Source organism: Salminus brasiliensis, chromosome 12 (genome assembly GCF_030463535.1).
Source record: "Salminus brasiliensis chromosome 12, fSalBra1.hap2, whole genome shotgun sequence".
Classification (NCBI taxonomy): Eukaryota; Metazoa; Chordata; class Actinopteri; order Characiformes; family Bryconidae; genus Salminus; species Salminus brasiliensis.
Window position 1 is genome coordinate 9982160 of NC_132889.1, and position 23097 is coordinate 10005256.

General features: G+C 38.7%; 1 protein-coding gene across 2 annotated transcripts; it reads left to right on the forward strand.

The window, feature by feature from the left end:
• Nucleotides 1-6926: 6926 nt before the first annotated feature.
• proza (protein Z, vitamin K-dependent plasma glycoprotein a) lies at nucleotides 6927-23088 on the forward strand. Of its 2 annotated transcripts, XM_072692888.1 has the most exons (11): nucleotides 6927-7117; nucleotides 8407-8613; nucleotides 11954-12070; nucleotides 12432-12601; nucleotides 12885-12909; nucleotides 16863-16976; nucleotides 17122-17250; nucleotides 19505-19620; nucleotides 19722-19842; nucleotides 20045-20361; nucleotides 22166-23088. In XM_072692888.1, the coding sequence occupies exons 3-11, from the start codon at nucleotides 11995-11997 to the stop codon at nucleotides 22373-22375; spliced, it is 1278 nt and encodes a 425-aa protein (XP_072548989.1). In that variant the 5' UTR covers nucleotides 6927-7117; nucleotides 8407-8613; nucleotides 11954-11994; the 3' UTR covers nucleotides 22376-23088. The 2 variants fall into 2 exon arrangements, with proteins under 2 accessions (XP_072548989.1, XP_072548990.1); XM_072692889.1 differs by lacking the exon at nucleotides 8407-8613.
• The last annotated feature ends 9 nt before the right edge of the window (nucleotides 23089-23097 follow it).

Here is a 23097-nt window from a genome sequence, read left to right on the forward strand (position 1 = left end):
GGAACTGCCTAGCAGCGCCATAGCAACCACCAATGATGTCATAGCAATCACCTAGCAACCCCACAGCAATCACGTGGGACACCATAGCAACCACCTAGCAACACCATAGTAACCACCTAGCAACACCATAGCAACCACCTGTGATAGGAACCACCATTTTTATAGCAACCACCTAAAAACTCCACAGTAACAACCTGAGACACCATAGCAACCACATAGCAACACTATAGCTTACCATAGCTGCTTGAAAAGCTCTGTATATCGTTATTCCTTCACTACTACTTTTTATTATACAGTGCTTGAAAAGAACCCGAACAGCTTAACGTACAGACGTGGTTCAAACACCCTTTTGTAGATAATCATGCTGTGTGGTCTGCTATGTATTTTTTGGAATTGATCCGATTTATCGTTTTAAATAAATTTAAGATTGAAAATCTCCCATAGAAATGCATTGACAGAATGTTGAGACTTGAATTCTAACTGACAGCGTGATGTCACACACTCCACACAGACTTACACACAGAGCCCAATGTCTCCCATGCTCACAGCCTAATGCTCAGCAGCAGCAGCACACAGTCAATGAGACTCAATTTTAAGGTGGAACTTTATTAAAATTAAGTTGGCACCGGGAACACCATCTAGCAACCTCACAACAACCATCTGTGAAACCATAGGAACTGATTAGAAGCACCATACCATCCACTTAGCAACCCCACCACAATCATGTTAGACACCATAGCAACCACGTAGCAACACCATAGCAACCACGTGACACCACAGCAACCACCTAGCAAAACAATAACAACCATCTGAGACACCATAGCAACTACCTGGGACACCATAGCAAGCATCTAGCAACACCATAGCAAACTACCTGTGACACCAAAAGCAACCACTTAGCAAAACACCCCTGAAGAAGTACTTGCCACATTTCAAGCACTGTTGTAGTGCTTTCAGGAAATGCAAATCTAGTTATAATTGTTCTTGTTTCTTCCACACATTTGTGCGATTAATACAGCCCGAACCGCTTAACGTACAGACATGGTTCAAACATCGCTTCGTAAATAATCACGCTGTGGCCTGCTATGTATTTTTGGAGCCGATCCGATTTATTGTTTTTAATATATTTAAGATTAAAAATGAAAAACCTCCCATCGAAATGCATTGACGGAATGTTAAGATTTGAATTCTCACTGACAGCATGGTGTCACACTCTCACACACCACAGAGACACACGCACGGAGCGCAATGCTCAGCATCAGCAGCAGCACACAGTCAATTCTTTAAGGTGGAACTGAGCTTAAGGAGCACTGAATTTTAAGGTGGAACTTGTTTTAAGGTAGTACTAAGATTACCCTGACACTGAATTTTAAGGTGGAACTTCAAGCAACCACTTGAGATACCAAAGCATCCCCATAGCAACCGCCTGTGACACCATAGCAAACACCTAGCAACACCACAGCAACCACCTGGGACACCATAGCAATCATCTCGCAAAACCATAGCTACCACCTTGGACACCATAGCAACCACCTAGCAACACCATAGCAACCACCTAGAAACACCACAGAAACCACATGCTCAGCAGCAGCAGCACACAGTCAATACCTTAAGGTGAAAGTAAAACTGGATTATAAGGTGGAACTTCTTTTAAGGTAGTACTGAGTTTACTCTGACACTAAATTTTAAGATGGAACGTCAAGCAACCACCTAGCAACTCCATAGCAACCACCTTTGACACCATAGTAACTACTTGTAACACCATAGTAACCACCTAGCAACTCCATAACAACCACCTAGCACACCCCTTAAGAAGTACTTGCCACATTTCAAGCACTGTTGTTCATTCAGGAAATGCAAATCTAGTTATCATTCTTGTTTCTTCCACACATTTGTGCGATTCATAAACCCTGAGCGGCTAACGTACAGACTTGGTTCAATCATTTTTAATAAATACAATAATAATAATAACTAGATTTCCTGAAGGAACTACAACAGTGCTTGAAATGTGGCAAGTACTTATTCAGGGGTGTTTTGCTAGGTGGTTTCTGTGGTGGCCCAGGTGTTCCTAGTTGGTTGCCACGGTGTTGCTCGAGTGTCACAGGTAGTTGCAATGAAGCTGCTAGGTGGTTGCTATGGAGTTGCTAGGTGGTTGCTATGGTGTCACAGGTGGTTGCTTTGGTGTTACAAGTGGTTGCTTTGGTGTTGCTAGGTGGTTCCTATGGTGTCACAAGTAGTTGCTATGGAGTTGCTAGGTTGTTGCTATGGAGTCACAAGTGGTTGCTATGGTGTTGCTAGGTGGTTGATGTGGTGTCCCACGTGATTGCTGTGGGGTTGCTAGGTGGTTGCTATTGTGTTGCCTGGTGGTTGCTATGGTGTCACAGGTGATTGCTATGGATTTTCCAGTTGGTTGCAATGGTGTTGCTAGGTGGTTGCTAAGATGTTGCTATGCTGTCCCAGGTGGTTGTTATAGTGTCCCAGGTGGTTGCTAGGTAGTTGCTATAGTGTCCCAGGTGGTTGCTATGGTGTCCCAAGTGGTTGCTATGGGGTTGCTAGGTGGTTGCTTGAAGTTCCCCCTTAACATTCAATGTTACTGTAAACTCAGTAACTTAGAAGAAGTTCCACCTTAAAATTCAGTGCTACTTAAGCAGAACCTTAAGCACAGTTCAACCTTAAAGAATTGACTGTGTGGTGCTGGTACTGCTGCTGCATTAGGCTGTGAGCATGGGAGACATTGGGCTCTGTGCGTGAGTTCTGTGTGGTGTGCGAGAGTGTGACATTGCGGTGTCAGTTAGAATTCAAATATCAACATTCCGTCAATGCATTTCTATGGGAGATTTTTCAGTTTTGAACATAAATTTGTTAAAAAAATAAAAAATAATAAAAAAAGGATAAATTGGATAGACTACATAGCAGACCACACAGCGTGATTATCTACAAAACAGAGTTTGAACCGTGTCTGTACATTAAGCAGTTCGGGCTGTATTAATCGCTTTTGTGTGGAAGAAACAAGAATGATAACAATAAGAAGAAGAAACGGAATAACAATTTACAATATATATACACTTTCCAAGCACTGTATAATACTAGATTTGCATTTCCTGAAGGAACAACAACAGTGCTTGAAATGTTGCAAGTACTTCTTCAGGGGTGTTTTTCTAGGTGGTTGCTATGATGTTACTAGGTGATTTCTATGGTGGTGCTATGGTTTTGCAAGATGGTTGCTATGGTGTCACAGTTTGTTGCTATGGAGTTGCTAGGTGGTAGCAATGTTGCCCCAGGTGCTTGCTTTGGTGTTGCTAGGTGGTTGCTATGGTATTGCTAGGTGGTTGCTATGGTGTCACATGTGTTTGCAATTACGTCCCAGGTGGTTGTTATGGTGGTTGCTATGGTGTTGCTAGGTGGTTGCTATGGAGTTGCTAGGTGGTTGCTATGGTGTCACAGATAGTTCCTATGGTGTCCTAGGTGGTTGCTATAGAGTTGCTAGGTGGTTCCTATGGTATCGCTAGGTTGTTGCTTAGGTATCTTAAGTGGTTGCTTGAAGTTCCACTTTGAAATTGAGTATCAGTGTAAACTCTACCTTAAAAGACGCTCCACCTTAGAATTCAGTGCTACTTAGGCACTGAATTCCACCTTAAGCACAGTTCCACCTTAATGAATCCACTGCATGCTGCTGCTGCTGAGCATTAGGCTGTGAGCATAGGAGAAATTGGGCTCCATGCGCGAGTCTGTGTGGTGTGTGAGAATGTGACATCACATTGTCAGTTAGAATTAAAATCTCAACATTCTGTCAATGCATTTCTATGGGAGATTTTTCACTTTTAATCTTAAATTTACTAAAAACAATAAATTGTTCCGCACAAATGTGTGGAGAAAACAATTATAATTGTTTAATTTTCAAGCACTGTATAATAAATCTCCCATAGAAATGCATTGATGGAATGTTGAGATTTGAATTCTAACTGACAGCATGAGGTTACACTCTTTACACACCACAGAGACTCATGCACGGAGCCCAGTGTCTCACATGCTCACAGCCTAATGCTCAGCAGACAACACTGGAACACCAGCTTGTTTCTTTAATGCACTCAAATGTGAAGAGACTTTATTAGCTAATGCTAGCTAGTCAACTTACCTCAAACTTAGTTCAGAGATATTTTCAAAATTACAGGGAAAAACGATGTAATGAGGTTTATCACCACCAAGCTAGCTAGTGCCAAGTTAACAAAAAGACAAAGCACATTGTTAGCAAGCAAAGTCGATCCTATTTTTTAAATAAGAGAAGTAATACGTTGCAACAAATAAAATTACGAAACTATTTATCACAATATCTTTCATAAATAAATGTTATGCTACTTTCATTACCTAGTTGGTGCAGCCAATGAAGTTCAAACTAGCAAGTACTTTCAAGTTTCTTGGTCTCAGGAGTTAACAACACTAGCTAGCTAGATAGACTGATAAATAGAATATATTATCTTGCAGGTTAGGTTAACCTGCAAACTAGATTCCTCCATGCCCTTCCGACATGGATGCTACAGGTTGCCATTTAAAAACAACACACACATTCACAGGAAATGCTTGTGAATTGAAAGTAACTTATTTACATTAATTTGATTTCACAAAATACTGTAGGTTTAGTATTACTCAAATAAGATGGGTCTATCAAAGTCTTATCTTCAAAACACATGTTTGTGTCTTGGAAATTTCAGTCAGCTGAATCTCAACAGAATGCAGCAAGCCAATTGAAATGACAATTAATCCAACAGACCGGTCATCCTGTCCCCTTTGTAGAAAAACACCCCCGTGCTTCACAGTAGGTATGGTGTTCTTGGGATGCAACTCAGCATTCTTCTTCCTCCAAACACGACGAGTTGAGTATTTACCAAAAAGTCATATTTTGGTTTCATCTGACCACATGATATTCTCCCAATACTCTTCTAGATCATCCATATGCTCTCTGGCAAACTGCACAATCAGCACAATCAGTGGCTGATTAAATACTCTTTGGCCCCACTGTATATTGTAGTTATAATTACAGACTGTAGCCCATCTGTTTCTCTGTATACTTTGTTAGCCTCCTTTTCCAGTCTTTGAATGATAAGGACTCCACAGGACAGGTACTATTTGGTGGTGGGTCATTTTCAGCACTACACTGAAGGCATTGGCATGATGCTGGCATGTTAATGTCTGTAACCCTGTGGATCAGACACATCAGACCTTGTTGGTCTATGATGTAGATGTAAAGTCAGAGAAAGAAGCTCATATGTTGCTGCACAGTTTGTGATCGCCATCCTCTAGCCCTTCATCAGTGATCACAGGAGGCTTTTGGCTGTATATTTCTGGTTGGATCTACAAAAAATGGTTGATTTACATAAAGTTGGAAAGGTTACAAAGGGATTTCAAAGACTTCAAAAAAAAATGACTCAGTCTACAGTGAGGCAAACAATCTACAAATGTAGACAATTTGGAGACAAAGTGGGCACCCCGTCAAAATGAACCCTGAGTAACGACCAAAGATTTGAAGGCGCCATTGGTACAGGCTAACATCTGTGTTAATCAGACTACATAAAACCTTGAACAAGCAGGGTGTCTATGGCAGGACACCACGAAGGAAGCCTCTGTTTACTAAAACAAACATTGCTACATGCCTAAAGTTTGCGTAAAAGCATATTGACACTCCACAACGGTACTGGAAAAACGTTTTGTGGACAGATAAAACTAAGATTAAACTATTTGGAAAGAAGACACTGCGCTTAATCTGGCATAAAAAAAAAGGCACTGCACATATACATAGTCATCTCATCTCAATCGTAAAGTATGGTGGAGGGAACATCTTGATTTGGGCCTGCTTTGCTGCATCAGGGGCTTTTTGTAATTGATGCACAAGGACACATGACAAGTTATTTAGACACTGACATTTTTTATACACATTTCTGGTATGCCAGAAATAAACTTTTGGTTTAATAAACTGTTTGAGATGAGGAAATCACCATTGCATGCTTCTACTTAAATGCCCTAATTTCATAACACAATTTCACTGTAACATGATTGTTTTCCAAGAATTTCACCCGGAAATCAAATATCTCTTTATGAGTAGTGTATATACAGTGAATTATACAGTGAACAAAATCATCTTTGTATTGGTTTTCCTACAAGGGGCCCTGCTACAGAAACATTAGTAGTACCCATGTATTAATTAGCAACTAATAAGCAAGTCACTTACAAACATTTGTAAAAACAGGACTTGCAAAATACTGTATACCGTATAACTGGCAAAATAAATAACCTAATTGAAAATATCTTGCAGTCATATGGCCTAAATTACAACAAAATTAATTTGTTGTATTCTACTACAAATTACAATTTTTTCGGTGTGTTAGTAGTATAATATATTCACGACGATTAACAAGAGTCTAGATACTTTTTCCTGATACATAAGCCTGTCAAACCATTTTGAGCAGCACTTAGGCAAAACAGCTACGTGCTTTTGGATTATAATGAGCTCCTTCGTTAAATATTACAGCACATCCAATCGCAATATAATTGTCATCTTCTTCGCTGTTGTGGAAAAACGTTATTTTTAAGATATGAAGCGATTGTGAATAGCTTGTGAATAAAAGTCCATTTTTTGTAGAGGGGAACATAGGCCGTACCATAGTCGAAAACGGCTCGAAGTCGGAAGACAACCCAAAATGAATGGAAAGTGAACGACAGCTTATCTCAAATGGTCTTCTAATGCTTCACTGGCACGCTTTCGAAGGCAAAAGCTGGGTGTCTGGTCAATTCCTTTCCACAGTTGAATTTTGCCCATACTGCGCCTACAGATTCGGATTTTGGCGGAGAGTCGGAATTCGGCACTACACCGGACACTGCGATTAAGGATCTTCCGGTGTGCAGCATTGTGGATTTGCTCAAGGGCCCCCCCTCGTGGGTCAGAAAAATATTTCTGTGACAAGGATGACAACGCAATGTTTTGAATGGGTATGTGACCACGTCCTGAAATAACAAATCGAGGTAAGAGGCAGACCATTTCACAAGCGATCACAAAACCAAGGGAACAAGAGAAATACAAGGGTATTGTTGTAAACCAATCGTGATCACCCAGCTCTCCAAGAAGGTGAGTGGACCTGAAAGTTAGCTAAGATAGCTAGCGACTGAAGGCCTACCACACTCGAATAGCACAAATGCGTCGTTTGAAAAATGTAGCTAGCTAGCTAGCTAACTGAATCTTACATGATCTGTTCGCAGTGTTGATGTTGGGGGCACGTCGTTTTAACACAATTTAAGATCAGTTTTATATTTTAAATACTACGTATTACAAATTATGTAATGTAAATTTATTTCAGCTTGTCACACACCCCTGCTTATTTTTTAAACTTATTTTTAAAATTTTTCCATTCAAAATATGCAGTCCAGGTCTAGTTTAATCCCTGTCTAGGAAACTAGTCCTTAAGTACTGTAGTTGTCATTGCGTAGTTTGTACTAGCATACAAGTAGCCCGAGTTTTGAAATGATTGTAAACATAATTGTTAGACAGCATCTGATTAACTCTAAAGAATAAATGTTATAAACAGCATGTACACACACAGTGGTGCTTAATAGATTGTGAACTCTGTTGACCTAAACTATATATTCACAAAAAGTAGATAAGGAAAGCTAAACCAAACAATTGAGACTAAAACTAATATTATATATTTATATAAATAATATTACATGTCTGTGCCAAAAATATGTGAATGTTTGCTTTTAGTATCTGGTGTGACCCGCTTGTGCAGCAATAAATTAAACTAAATGTATCCAGTAACTGGATTAGTTTCATATCGTCTTGGGGGAATTTGTAAGCTCATTCCTGCATATAAAATGGCTTAAATTATGTTATATTGGTAGGTTTCTTTGCATGAACTGCTTTCTTAAGGTCCTTTACAAGATTTATATTGTAATTAAACATTTAACTTTATTCTTATTTAACCATTCTTTGGTAGAATGACTTCCTTTGACAGGTGGCCTGGTATTTTCCTTTAGAATTGGTATAATTCAGAATTTTTTTTCTTGGTTTCTTGGCTTCTTTACCACAAATTACAGCATCAGCGTAACATGACTTGGCATGGAGACCAACAGCTTGTGGCGGCTGAGATGTTATTGAAGCACAGGTTGCTTTAATAGTGGCCTTCACCTCTGTATTTCTAGGTCAGGTGTTTCTTATTGTCCTCAATACAAAACCCCATAGATTCTCAGGTCTGGAGAGTTGGCTGTCCAATTAAGCACAGTAATATCATGGTCAGCAAACCATTTGATAGTAGTTTTGTCACTGTGAGCTGGTGCTAAATCCTGCTGGAACTGGAAATCAGTATCTCTATGAAGCTTGTCAGCAGATGGAGGCATGAAGTGCTCTAAAATCTCTTGCAGACAGTTCCATTGACTTTGGACTTGATAAAACACAGCGGATCAACACCAGCCAGTGACGCAGCACCCCAAACCATTACAGACTGCAGAACGTTCCCACTAAACTTCAGACATCTTGGATTCTGTGCCTCTCCACTCTTCCTCCAGACCATGATTTCCAAATGAAATGAAATCTGAAAAGAAAACTTTGGACCACTGAACAACAGTACAGTAAGTTTTTTATTAGCCCAGGTTAGACACTTCTGACTTTGTCTGTGATTCAGGAGTGGTTTCATATTAAGAATGCAGCACTTAAATGGCCAAACCAGGAATGAAACAATTATCTGCTTGAGTTAAAGGCAGTTGGAATCCACAGCTATCCATCCAAATTTCCCCCCAAAAAAACATGGTCTATTGGACATTGATGTGTTGCCAAATGCAATTATTAATTGGGGTGTCCATAAACATTTGGACATATAGTGTGAGTCAGAGCAGGCCTTCAGCTTATGATGATTTGGGAGAATACTGGGCCGGACAAAACTAAGCTATTCTGCATGCTTATGTAATGTTTTTACATTAGAATAAAAAAAGCAGTCTGTGGCCTGTTGTGTTGACCTGTGCGTATCCTTGGATCTTTCCTATTGTCTGAGCCTATTTTTGTCCCTAGATCTGTTTCTGCAGTGGCACTTTTTGCTATACTGTTGCAAACAGCAAATATTCAGTTTATGTATTATTATTATGTAGACTAGTAAGATCTGGCATTAGGAAAACAATAATTGATTAAAACAGCTTATTATTAAAAAAACTATAAAAAATATAGGAGTAATTTGGAATGACTCGCTATATTAAAAAGGGGTTATAAAAGGGTTAGTTAAGTTAATCATTTAAAAAAAAAGTCATTCTTTTTCTTTCATTCCTGCTTCATGCTCAAAATGTGTATCTGTAGCACTCCTCTTAACTTGCTGGGGTGATGCTAAGCAGAAGTAACAGACAGATCTGTATCATGAAGTAAACAGAAAAAAGAAACAAGACTGAGGAGAGGCTCTTTGTTTTATCCCATGGGAAGGTAACATTTACAGGCTGCTGAGGTACTTGTCTACAAAAATATAATTTTACAACAGCTATTCTTTAAGAAAATAAAACCACAACACCACAACTTAATCCTCTTAAGGCAGGGTGCCTTCAAATGCCTGCAGAACCTTACCAGAGTATAACCAAAGAACACCTGACAAAGCTAATTAAAGTCTTCTGAAGCATCTGAATATTGCAGCAAAACAAGCTGAATTAGGCTTAGGGTTGCAAAGGGATGGAAACTTTTGGATAAATTTCCAGTAAATTACTTGTAACTTTCCATGGGAACTTTAATTTAGGAACTATGGAAATATTCCAAAATGTAAACTTCTCGTGACATTTTGGGACTTGGATTTAATAGGAAATACTGGATAATTTAAGGTACAATAAGCATTCAATATCGTCACTGTACTGTTTTTTTTTTTTGTTTTTTTTCCTGTCAACAGCAGACATAAAGGCATAAGAATACAAATAATAACTATGAAAGTTATTTGCAAGCAGAACCTTATAAATGCTTAATTCTTTCATTGCACAAGCAAAAGTTCAATCATGCCTAATTGTGGACTCATTCCTGATTTTATCCTACATTTATTGGCTTTGCCCTATATTTTCTTGTGTCAAAATGTCACATAATAGAAACCACATTGGTAAAAAAGCAAAACTAAATGCGTGTGAATGAGTCACAAGCCAGGTTCATGACATGCTTCACAAAAATAAAAAATAAAATCTTAAAAAAACAGGTTTGCCTGGTCTTGTATTTTCTTTAAAATAACATGTAGGGGTTGGCTTTCATGAACTAAAATACAACGGCAATAATTATGTAAATAATTTATTATTAATAATTATAAATAAGTAAATAAGTGGAGATCAAATCATTCATGTTAACATGGGTTCAATGCCATACCAATGGGCTTTTCTAATGTAACTAGCTGAATGAAATGCTGTTGGTCCAACATCAATCCTGTTTTATTGTTCTGTAATTTAAACTAGTTTCAACGTTCAATCTAAAATCTGTCACAATGAAGTGCGTGCTATTTGGGTATAGATTATGTCACCATTATACACTGCTCAAAAAAATAAAGGGAACACTTAAACAACACAATATAACTCCAAGTAAATCAAACTTCTGTGAAATCAAACTGTCCACTAAGAAAGCAACATTGATTGACAATCAATTTCAAATGCTGTTTTCACATGGTGCTTTCACACTCGTAGTAGCATGAGACGGAGCACTGCCAGAGCCCTGCAAAATGACCTCCAGCACGCCACAAATGTGCATGTGTCTGTACAAACGGTTAGAAACCGACTCCATGAGGATGGTATGAGGGCCCTACGTCCACAGATAAGGGTTGTGTTCACAGCCCAACACCGTGCAGGATGCTTGGCATTTGCCAGAGAACACCAGGATTGGCAAATTCGCCACTGGTGCCCTGTGCTCTTCACAGATGAAAGCAGGTTTACACTGAGCGTGTGACAGACGTGACAGAGTCTGGAGACGCCGTGGAGAGCGTTCTGCTGCCTACAACATCCTTCAGCATGACCGGTTTGGCAGTGGGTCAGTAATGGTGTGGGGTGGCATTTCTTTGGAGGGCCGCACAGCCCTCCATGTGCTCGCCAGAGGTAGCCTAACTGCCATTAGGTCCTGAGATGAGATCCTCGGATCCCTTGTGAGTTGCACCACAGACTGTCCAGGAGTTGGCGGATGCTTTAGTCCAGGTCTGGGAGGAGATCCCTCAGGAGACCATCGCCACCTCATCAGGAGCATGCCCAGGCGTTGTAGGCCTGTGGAGGCCACACACAATACTGAGCCTCATTTTGGCTTGTTTTAAGGACATAACATCAAAGTTGGATCAGTCTGTAGTGTGTTTTTCCACTTTAATTTTGTGTGTGACTCCAAATCCAGGCCTCCATTGGTTAATAAATTTTATTTCCATTGATGATTTTTGTGTGATTTTTGTTGTCAACACATTTAACTTTGTACAGAACAAAGTATTCATTGAGAATATTTAATTCATTCTGATCTAGGATGTGTTATTTGAGTGTTCCCTTTATTTTTTTGAGTGTGTATATGTGGTGTATATTTGGGTAGATGTAAACTCTTCTTAACCAAAGCCATACTAAACAGTGTAGATGTTACAATTATAATAAGAAAGACATTTTGGTCTGTTATAGGCTATAACGTAAAATGAGCAAATTCACATTAACATGATGGTAAGTTGCAAAAATAACATGCTATCTGGTCATTTTAATGTAATTGTACCTTCAAGCTCAAGACCATATTACACAAAGTTAAAGTATAATAGATTTTTATGTTAACTGTATTGTATGTTAATGAACTTACTTACTAACATGGAACATTTCCGTCTCCTAGATATGTCGGGCTTTTCTGGTGTCTTTCAGAATGAGATATAAGCAGCGTCCGTGTTTTTAATAATAAAAAAAAAGGGTGCTCACCAAAGTGTGGGTTGTTTTGTAATAACATTTTAAACCTTGGTAACAGGAGTACACCGACTACCAGCTAGCTTGGAAGCTTTCAGTACAATGGGCTGCCTGGGTACACCGGTTTTGCTCATGTTTCTGCTGAGCTATGTGACTGCTGGACTGGGCAACAGCAGAGGTACAGCTTTTTATTATGTAAATCTGTTTATACTTAGGCATTTTAAGTTTGTAAACTACCCATTAAGGCTGTTGGTTATCCAGAGATACTACGGTTATGATTAAGGAGTTAGTGAGAGTTCATATATTTCCATCTTACTATGTTTACAAGGATGTAAGATATGACAGTCGTTTGTAATAATTTTGTTTAAAGACAGTAAAACATCATAATTTACAGAACTCCCTGGAAATATTATTGGTAGTTATTTCTCCTCACATTCAATATCAATATCCAGTTATCAGGACTAAATAAACACTGGATAAGACATGTTTTGTCTTTGGAACCATTCTTTTAAGAAGCCTATCCCTGTATTGTGTTTAAGTTCCAGTGTTCCTGAACCAGAATGAGGCCAGTGAAGTCCTATATCGTCCAAAGAGAGCCAATGCAGCAAAGGAGGAGACTAGACTCCCTGCTAGTCTTGAGAGGGAATGTCTGGAGAAGGTCTGCAGCTATGAAGAAGCAAGAGAAGTGTTTCATGACACTTACCGTACTGTAAGTCTCTCGTCTTATAATTAAGTAGTTCCTTTTAAAATATATAAACAAAAATAATTTTAGTTAAGAACAGGCTGCTTAATAGAAGGTGAAATGTAAGAATGGTCCTGTTCTAGTTTTGCTATAGTAATGTGTTTTGCACATTCTGACAGATTTACTCAAATATTTCTCATTGGGTGTTTTGTAATAATGGACATGTATGTGTACAGCACAGAGTTCACACCTATATTACTTGATTTAGTTCCTCTGTGGCTTAATAAACGTTTTTCACCCTTTTTTGTAGGATATATTCTGGTCTGTGTACATTGGTAAGTAGTACTTGTAGCAGTTTTATGTAGATCACTACTGCTGAATTTGGTGGCTGTTCATGGTCATTTTCTAGAAGCAAAATGCCAATTCTCACTGCCCTAATACTTATTGAACTGTAAATTGTCGAATAAAATTTAATGTAAAGGTAACATGTCATGTGGGGGTAATAATATGACAGTAAATACGTTTACACATCAATTTGAGTTCTATAGCAATACAAAGTATGGCCTCCTGTTGGTCTTTGTGGCATGGATTCCATAGGATGTTTGAAACATCCTTTGGGATTCTAGTCTGAAGACTGGGAAGGCCACTAAAGAACACTAAAATCATGGTCATGAATTCAGGCGACTGTCGCTTTGTGACATGGTGCATTATTGTGCCATTAGATAATGCATTGTTAATTGTTACCATGGAGGGTTTCACATGTTTGACGACAATGCTTAAATACACTGTGGCATCTAAGCCAAAGTGTGCTAATAAAACATTTCCCATACCACTACACCATCTCCACCAGCCTGGACTATCGACAGAACGCAGGTTGGGTCCATGGATTCAAGCTCTTGGTGCCAAATTCTGAAGACGATATTGATTACAATTGGGATGAACATGTAAATTACAAAATGTGAAACAAACCGTATAGATGAGAGGAACAGATGACAATGCATGAATAAGAACAGAGCAGAGTAAATGACATGAGCTATGATTGATTCGGGAAAGATATGCAAGAGAATATATGTGTTTATGGTGAGATTTAAACAAAGACAGAGTTTGTGTAGGGAGAGTGATCCAGAGGCGTGGAGCGAGTCTGGAGAAGACTTGGTTGCCTTGGCTGCAAAGTTTGGAAGAGGGGATCCAGTTGAAGAAGTTCTTTATTTATTACAATACATGTAATCACAGACTAAATACATTAGTAGCTACATATTCTAAATAGCTACAGTACTAAATAGTGGATTTTTAAAATTATTTATTCAACATAAGCTGCACTTCATCTAATTAAACCAGTCTGTGGTTTACACTGTGGTGAAACCTGCCGCTGATCAGTGTTTATTAAGCACTAATAGTATGCTCGATATGCTTAGAAAACGATAACATTGATCACGATACAATAAAATATTGTCATATTGCCCAGCTTTACAGTTAACATCTGAAGTTTATGGAGTAACAATGAGCTAATGCCAGCAAGAAAAGAGTTTCAGTAATTAAGGCAGCTAGAGATGAATGCATGAATGAGAGTTTTAGCAGCGGGCTGACAAAGATAGGGCGGCTTGTAGCAATGTTGCACAACTGAAAGAAGGAGGTTTTTAGAAGGTTAAGAAAGTTAGCAGAGTACCGAGTTTAAGAGTTTAAGAATACCGTCCAGGATGAAACCCAGCTTACAAAACACAGGGGAGGGAGACCTTATTGATTGAAAGTGTAAAGGAGCTGGTTTGATTTAGAGAAGGTTTAGAGTCAAGTCTAGGAGAGTTTTGTCACAGCATTAGTTAGTTGCGTGTCATCTGCTTAACGATGAATGAAAATGATAACGATTAATGAAAATCAAGACTAAATCGATGTATGATCAGACCTAGGGGGAGTATGTTAGTAATGAAGAATAATAAATGGCTACAACTCACTCAAGGACTATTGACAGACACAGAAGATTTGAAATGTAACGATCATTGTTGAAGTATTTTTGGGTCATGGACTTTTGATGGTTTTTGAAGAGTAGGTGTTACGGCAGCTAATTTGTAGGCTGAGACAGTGACTGGTTAATGATCGAGGTGAAATGAGGAACCAAAGCAGGCCTACAGACTTTAGCTAGTGGTATAGGAAGGGGATCTAGAGAGCAGGTAGTTACTTTTGAATGAGTAATACAAAGTTTGTAGCTTAATTTCTATCATTAGCATTAACAGAGCTCCTCTCATAGCCAGGCTTAGCAGGGTTGGAGCAGGACAGCTATGATGCTAACTGGTACGGCAGCTGAGTTCAGCAGGGTTCTCCGTTGACTTCTTTCATCAACAAAATGTATTCTGATGGTTGGTTCACATTACCTGAAATTGCTGACCCTTTTTTTACTTGCATTGCACTGCATTCTCATGTTTGGCTGATTGCATAAATGAAAATGGCATAAGTAAATCAGTACATGACATTTTGTTGTTGTTGTTTTGAACTGTGTTTTGTAAACACAGCCTCTGTAGCTAATCAAATGTACAACAATATTTTCAGTGCATCCTAATGCAGAATTACTTTTCATACTCTTCTTACTTACTTCATAACACTTTTTGTAGTTGGATTTTTTTCAGTCTTCTTTGCAGAAGACTTCTTGTTCAGAGATATTCATAAGTTATCTTATACGTAGTCCAATTAAGAATAGGACTAACAGTTGCAAGAATTTGATGTTAATTTCACATCTTGTCTGCCTTTTGTACTTTTTCTTACATTTCTGTACTTTACTTACTAAGTATTTCTGTCACTTTATACTTTTTACTGCTACATTCATTATTTTCTTTACTCCTGACATTTTTAAAACAGTTAAACACACTTCACAGCATAGTCGTGAGTCAGCAGAATGAACAGCAGTGGGCTTAGCACACAGTCCTGGGGGGCACCGGTACTCAGTCTGGTGGTACTGGAGATGTTGTTGTCTATCCTGACTGATTGTGGTCTATCAGTCAGGAAATCCAGGACCAAGTTACAGAGGGAGGTGTTTAGACCCAGCACGCTTAGTTTTTAAATCAGGTATGAACAGCATTCTGATTGCATCGTCTGTAGAACGGTTAGGACGATACAGTGGATCCAGAGAGGGGGGGAGCCTTTAATGTGCCTCATGATAAGCCTCTCGAAGCATTTCATAGGAGTGAGTGCAATGGGACGATAGACGTTGAGACAGGACACCTTGGACTTCTTCGGCACAGGGATGATGGTGGTAGTTTTGAGTCATGTTGGGATGACTCCAGTGCTCAGAGATATGTTGAAGATGTCCGTAAAAACATCTGCTAGCTGTTTGGCACATTCTCTGAGAACTCCGCCAGGAATGCTGTCTGGTCCAGTGACTTGAACATGGGTTCACTCTGTTCATCTGGAAGAGGTGTGTTTTTTTTTTATGTTTTTTTTTTCGTTGTTGTTGTTTTTGTTTTGTTTTAAACCGAGCATACAATTTATTTAGCACATCTGAAAGGGAGGCGTCACTATCATATGCAGGTGATTGTGTTTTGTAGTTGGTGACAGCCTGGATGCCCCACTACATGCTTTGTGTGTCTACAGTGTCTTCAAAACGTGAATTTTCTGTGCCTAGATGCGCTTTGCCTCTCTGATAGCCCGGGAAAGCTTTGCTCGGGCTGTTCTCAGGCCTGCTTTATATCCTGAATTGAACGTTTTGTCATGAGTTCTCAGCAGCATGCGCACCTCTGCAGTCATCCATGGTTTCTAGTTGGGGTGAGTTGTGATGATCTTGGAGACAGTAACATTGTCAATGCACTTGCTGATGTAGCCAGTCACTGACTCTGTATACTCTTCCAGGTAGATGGAATCACCAGAAGTTGCTGCTTCTCTGAACATCTCCCAATCAGTGTGCTCAAAACAGTCCTGAAGAGCAGAGACTTTTCACTTGCTTCCTGTTCATTTTTGCACGTCTGATGAGGGGTCTATATGCTGGGATAACCATTACAGAGACATGATCAGAGAAGCCATAGTGGGGGCAGGGCTCGGCTAGCAACGCACCGGGATGTTTGTATACACCATGTCCAGTATGTTAGCTCCCTGCGTATCCATGTACTGGTAAAATTTAGGGAGCCAACCTAAACATGCTGTCACAAAGCAATGAACATGACAATGAGTTGGTTGGGTTGAGATGGTATAGAATGGCAGTTTGTTGAAAAGAGAAAACCAGCAATACTTGGTGACTGGGTAATTTGACACTTTTATTTGTAACTAATGTGTTTTGGCTCATGAATGCCTGTATGTCTTTCTGCAGACGGAGATCAGTGTGCCAACCAGCCATGCAAAAACGGAGCCATGTGCTCAGACAGTGTTGGGGGGTATGACTGTATTTGCAAATCAGGATTTTCAGGGGTCCACTGTGAGACTGGTATGAATCAACTTTTCTTAATTGACCAGATGCACATTTGCTTGTTCTCAGTTTATTATTCCTGTATGAAAACTACATTCTTTTGCCATAATATTTGTTTTCTTGCTTAATTTATTTGTTTTGATGCTTATATGTCTTTTCTCAGATCAAACAGTATGTGTCCTCGATAAAAACAAAGGATGTAGCCATTTTTGTAAGCCTGGCTACCATTCATATCAGTGTTCTTGTGCCCGTGGCTGGAAGCTGCAGCAGAAAGAGAAGTGTGTGCCTGCTGGTGAGTACAACATGCACTTTCTACAAATGGAACTGTCTTTCTAAAAAGGTAAAAAGTGTAAACAATAAATTAGCTATATTGCCGAAAGTATCCGCACGCATATGAACTTGAGTGATATCCTATTCTTAATCCATAGGGTGTAATATGATGTCGGGCCACCCTTTGCTGCTATAGCAGCTTTAACTCTTCTGGGAAGGCTTTCCACAAGGTTTAAGAGTGTGTTTATGGGAATTTTTATTTTATTTTTTTTATTTTTTTATTTTTTTTTAAACATTTTTCCAGAAGTTCATTTGTGAGGTCAAACACTGATGTTGGACATATAGGCCTGGCCCACAGTGTCTGCTCTAATTCATCCCAAAGGTGTTCTATGGGGTTGAGATCAGCACTTCCTTTTAAGAGTCCCTTTCACTGGAACTAAGGGGTTTCTGGTTCCGGTTGCACGGTACGTACCTGTCCCCCCCAGTGCTGTCTCTGCTCTTCAGGACTGTTTTGAGCACACTGATTGGGAGATATTCAGCGAAGCAGCAACTTCTGGTGATTCCATCCCGGAGGATGGAAACCATGGATGAGTGCAGAGGTGTGCATGCTACTGAGAACTTGTGACAAGACATTGAAGTCAACAACTTGTCTCTGTATGTTGACAAAACTAAAGAGTGTGAGGCGACCACGCCCCCCCTGAACATCCATGGCTCTGTTGTGTAAATTGTCCAGAGCAGTTCCTCGGCTTCCACATCACAGAGAACCTCACGTGGTCCCTCAACAAAAGCTCCATAGCCATAGTGCAATGCCTCAGACCACAAGATCCTACAGCGAATAGTGAGGACAGCTGAGAAGGTCTCTCTTCCCTCGGTCACAGACATTCACACCACATGCTGCACACGTCAGTCCATCAGCATTGTGAAGGACCCCACTTATCCCTCACATAGACTTTTTTCACTGCTGCCATCTGGCAGAAGCAGTCAGACTTTTAAACAACAGAGACTGAACTACACCCCCTCACCCCCATGACTCATAGCATTTTTACCTGTCTGCATCCTATTTATCTTCATGTATTCCATATTTTACTACCTCAGTACCTGCACTTTCTGCAGTCTGTCCTGTACTGTATTGTTTTTGTTCTCGTTTTGTACCATGTTGCACCCTTGTTCTGGAAAAAACTTAATTTAATTTCACTGTGTACTGAAATTACAATTTAAAAAAAAGGGTGGCAGGAGGAGTGGCATTAGCCAGGTAATGATCAGTGCCTGTTTTCCTCCAGACAAATTAACTTGGAAGTTAGATTTATCAGACCAGAGAATCTTGTTTTTCATGGTTCGAGAATCCAAGGGGTTGCTAGCTGGTTGCACGCATTAAAAAGGGGCTGTTAATACAAGAAATCCTTGCGTGGGAAAAACCTTGCCTTTAACTAAACCTATTATTTCCTAATATACCTTAAATAACCGCAATTAGATGTTTCCACTCCTTTTTGCAGAATTGTTTTAGCTGTGTAATGGTACATAGTTTACATAGATGGCCTCACATTCCCCTTAAACACCCTCTAATACAATAAAGAATTCATATTGGTTTCATGATAGAGAGCTTGCCAAGTTCTGCTGCAGCAAAGCAGCACCAAAACAAGACATTTCCACCTCCATGCTTCACAGTTGATATGGGTTCTTGTGTTCAAATGCTGTGTTTTATTTGGTATTTGATTTTTATCTATTTCTGTTTTGTCTGTTTTTATTATCTTTTTTTTCTTTTATGGTTGCATTATTTTACCATTTATTTATTTGTTTATTTATTTATTTTACATTCACTCAGTATTTTTGGTTTGTTGATTTTACTGTGCCGTATCTTCCAATGTAGGGTCCTACAATATCCCCCTCAATATCCCCCTCAATATCTTTCACTATAAATGAGAAAAAATATGTACTAAACAAAATACAAAAACAACTTCTGTAAAAGCTCTAAGGTTGAGACATACAATGTTGTGCTACAGAATACTACCTCAAATCTAATGTCATGTAATCCTTGACCAATTTGACTGGCAGATGATTAGATTTTTATTGAACATTGGTATTGGCCAAAAAGATAATCTACGTTGCATTTTATGTGCAACAGGTTTTTAAAATTCTAATTATTTTTCATTGATATAGAATTATATGTTGTAACAAGTGTATTAATTTGGCTTCAGTGTGTTTCATTCAATGTTATTTTGTTTTACTAAGTGCTGAAGGCAAATATTGAATTGGTTTATTTATTTATTTATTTATAGTGCCCTTTCCTTGTGGGAAGGTGAGCAGTTTGACACAGTGGGAAAAAAGGAAGCTAAGCAACATAGGATCTGAATATCAGGGTCTAAACTGTAATGCAGAGGAGTGTCCCTGGCAGGTACAAACCCTTAAAATGTACAGTATGTGGTAACAGTCATAATGAAAAACAGTGACAAATTCTGTAGCCATCTGTGTAATGATGTTTTCTCATCATTTAAGGCTTTGCTGCATAAAAGTAGTGGGTCAAATGAATTTTGCAGTGGCGTCATCCTTAAAGAGAACATTATTCTGACCACTGCTCAGTGTGTCCGCAAGTTTAGTGACTTTCAAGTGGCTGTGGGTGAGTATGTTTGTAAGTGCTGTTAGGCCAACTTGTATGGCCAACAAGAAGTTAAAAAAAACAAATAAATGCAAAAAAAAATAAATGCATTCTACATACATTAAAAAACCTAAAGTAAACAAAGTAATGTACATTTAACAATTTGTTTTTAATAAACTGTATTACAAATTAAATTATATTGACATAAATGTGTTTTCTTTAGGCAAGAGATTGCTATCATATGAGTCTGGACAGCAAACCCTGTATGTAAAGCAGATTCATGTGCATCCACTCTACATGGAAAGTAAACCAGACAATGATCTTGCTGTGGTGGAGCTTAAGGACAGGATACTTTTTAAGAAGAGTGTATTGCCAGCCTGCTTGCCTGACAAAGACTTTGCAGACAGGGTGTTGATGTCAGGCGAGTACATTGGCATGGTCACTGGCTGGAAGGATTCGTCAGAGTTTCAAGGAAACCTTATGCTAAATCATCTGTCATATGACAAACTGCCAACTTGTGTAGAGCGCCACGCTGGCCAGGTTAGTAAGTTTCTTTTTTACCCACTAAAATTAATCAGTATGTTTGTAATAGAGAAGGGTTCTTAACTAATGTAAAGAGACTTCACTTTCATACCTCTGTTACAAATATGGTTCTTTTTGATAACTTTTGTTTATTCTAGGGCACCTTTATTTTTAAGAGTGTACTAGCAAACTAGCAAAGTAATTAAGTTATATAAGCAGTCATGTATATCACATGGTGTTTTTCTTGGCAAACTCTACTGTTTGCACTTACTAGCATACTTATGTTGACTTGATCCCTTCTCCTTCCTGAAGCTCATTTAACAAACTTAACTTCAGATAACATAGTAATGGAATTGCCTTTAACATGGGACTTCCTTTGAAAGGATTGCAAGACATGTTAAAATGTTCATAGAGCATAAATGTTTATTTAAGACACATGGTACCCAAGATCATATCACCACAAATTGAATACTGTTTTGTACTGAATGGAGAAACAGACATAGTACCCATGTTACTTAATTATTGAATTCACCTTATTTTTCAAGTTCTAGTACTACACTTAACGGATCTGTTGTATAAAAAAAAAAAAAAATAAAATAAAAAAAAAACAGTGCTACTAAAATGCATTAGATAAATGTGGTCTATAGATAGCTATCATTGGCAACATTTTTTTAATTATGCCCACATCCAACCACTCTACAAAAAATTTTAAGAATTAATATAATTTTAATTTTGTCATGCAATGTGCCAAGTTAAGATGTCTGTTAATATAAAAGATTCTTTACTGTAATGGTTTTTACCATAGCTTGGACAACGTATTGAAAAACCTACATTTTACACCTACAGGTGGCAGCCCATTCAAAGTCCTTAGGCATTAATATAGAGTTGGCCCCCCCTTGCAGTTATGGCAGCTTCCACTCTTCTGGGAAGGCTTTCTACAAGAATTTCCAATAAATTAATTAGTAATACCTGCCACCAGTAGTAATCTATTTTTTTTATTATTATTTATGTCTGGTATTTTTGTGCAGCTTCTGTCTTCACATAGTGTTTACTTGCCAAACCAGGCTTTATAAATGCATCTCCTGTGCCTGCTTCTCACGTCATTTTTGGAGGATGGTGAAGGATAGAGGATAGGAATGGCGTACATTATTATACCATATAATAATAAAACTAGCCACCAGTATTGTGGCTTTATTCATTAGTTTTTTTTTATTGTGGCATGTGTTTCTGTGATGGCCACGTTCCCAGGATGGGAACGGGAAGTTGGTGTAGATATCCTTGATGGCACTTGATGATACTTTATTCTTGTAATATGCTGGGCTTCATTACATGCTCAGTGCTTTTTTTTGTTTAAGACAGTTAGACAGGAAAGTAGGTAGAGCCGATGATGAGCCATGTTCAATAAGCAGGAGAGGTGCAAACTCCCAGGAACTTAAGTTTCCAATTTCATCCATGCTAATGTTCCTGCTGATGTTTTGCTGCCATTTAGAAAGAGATTGTTATTTTGCTTGCACCAAAGCTCTTTTTGCCTCACCTCCTTTCTGTAGGCTTTTCTGTAGTCATTTGTTGATGATGAGCCCTACAACTATGGTGCCATCAGCAAACTTGATGATTTGATGTTTGAGAAGGATGTACAGCGGATAGCCCGGTGTACAGTAGAGAATGTGTCATCCTCATTGTAGTGGTTCTGCTTGTAGGCATTTTGGTGGACTCATGACAATTAGGGTATACCCAAAAGGCAGGTATATCATTTATTAAGACAAGTGACTGAAATTATGGTGATTTGAAAGATATATATTTCTTTTTTCTTTCTGGCTTTAAGGTTAGCAACAAGATGACCTGCACCATGCCCCGTCCCAAAGCAGACTGCATCTTTGGCCCTGGCAGCCCTACCCTCACACTGTATCGAGAGGTCTTCTTCCTCACTGGTATGGTGAGCCAGTTCGAAAGTATGGATTGCAAAAATGGTTATGTCCTTCAAAAGGTGTCTCGCTTCCTTCCCTGGTTGAAGCCTCTAATCAACTCTGTATGAAAAAAAAAAGTGTTCTACAAGGATGTACTAATGTACTAGAATTTGTAATGTCATGTCAGCAGTGTTTGCTGTTATTTCCCAAGAGTTATTGTAGTTGGTGTATAATGTTTAAGTATGTAGAATTGTCACATAGATTTTTCTGTTTCTCACGCTTAATAGTTTGTGTATTCCAAAAAGAATATACATACTAAATGATTGGATATGCCATCTTTATTGTGTTGTCTGTTTCTCTCTGTTCAACACAATAGCTCCCGGACATAGATCATGTGCAGTTGTGTACAATCTAAAAATTATTTTCATCTATCAAATACTGAACAAATTGTGGCAGCAAATCTAGTAGCACAGTTACACACAACATATCCATAGCAATATTTTCCTTCCAGCACTAGATTGTGGATAGGAATTATCCACCTGATTTCACTCATTTAGTCAGTCACAGTATTTAAACAGCTGATCATGAACACCTGCAGTCACACCTGCCCTCAGCAGATCAGATTTGACATAATTTATTTATAATAAAATAGATTTTCCCTGCACTGTTGTTCTGTGACCCACAGCAAGGTCTGGCAAGATAAACAGATAAATAAATACTATCAAATAGTACTGTGTATTTATGTAATGACATGATGTAGATTTGCAGAATGAAGAAGTGTCATTTTCACCAGAAAAAATACTGATGTATATTACAATAAACACAAAGCTGGAACATGTAATGCATTTCA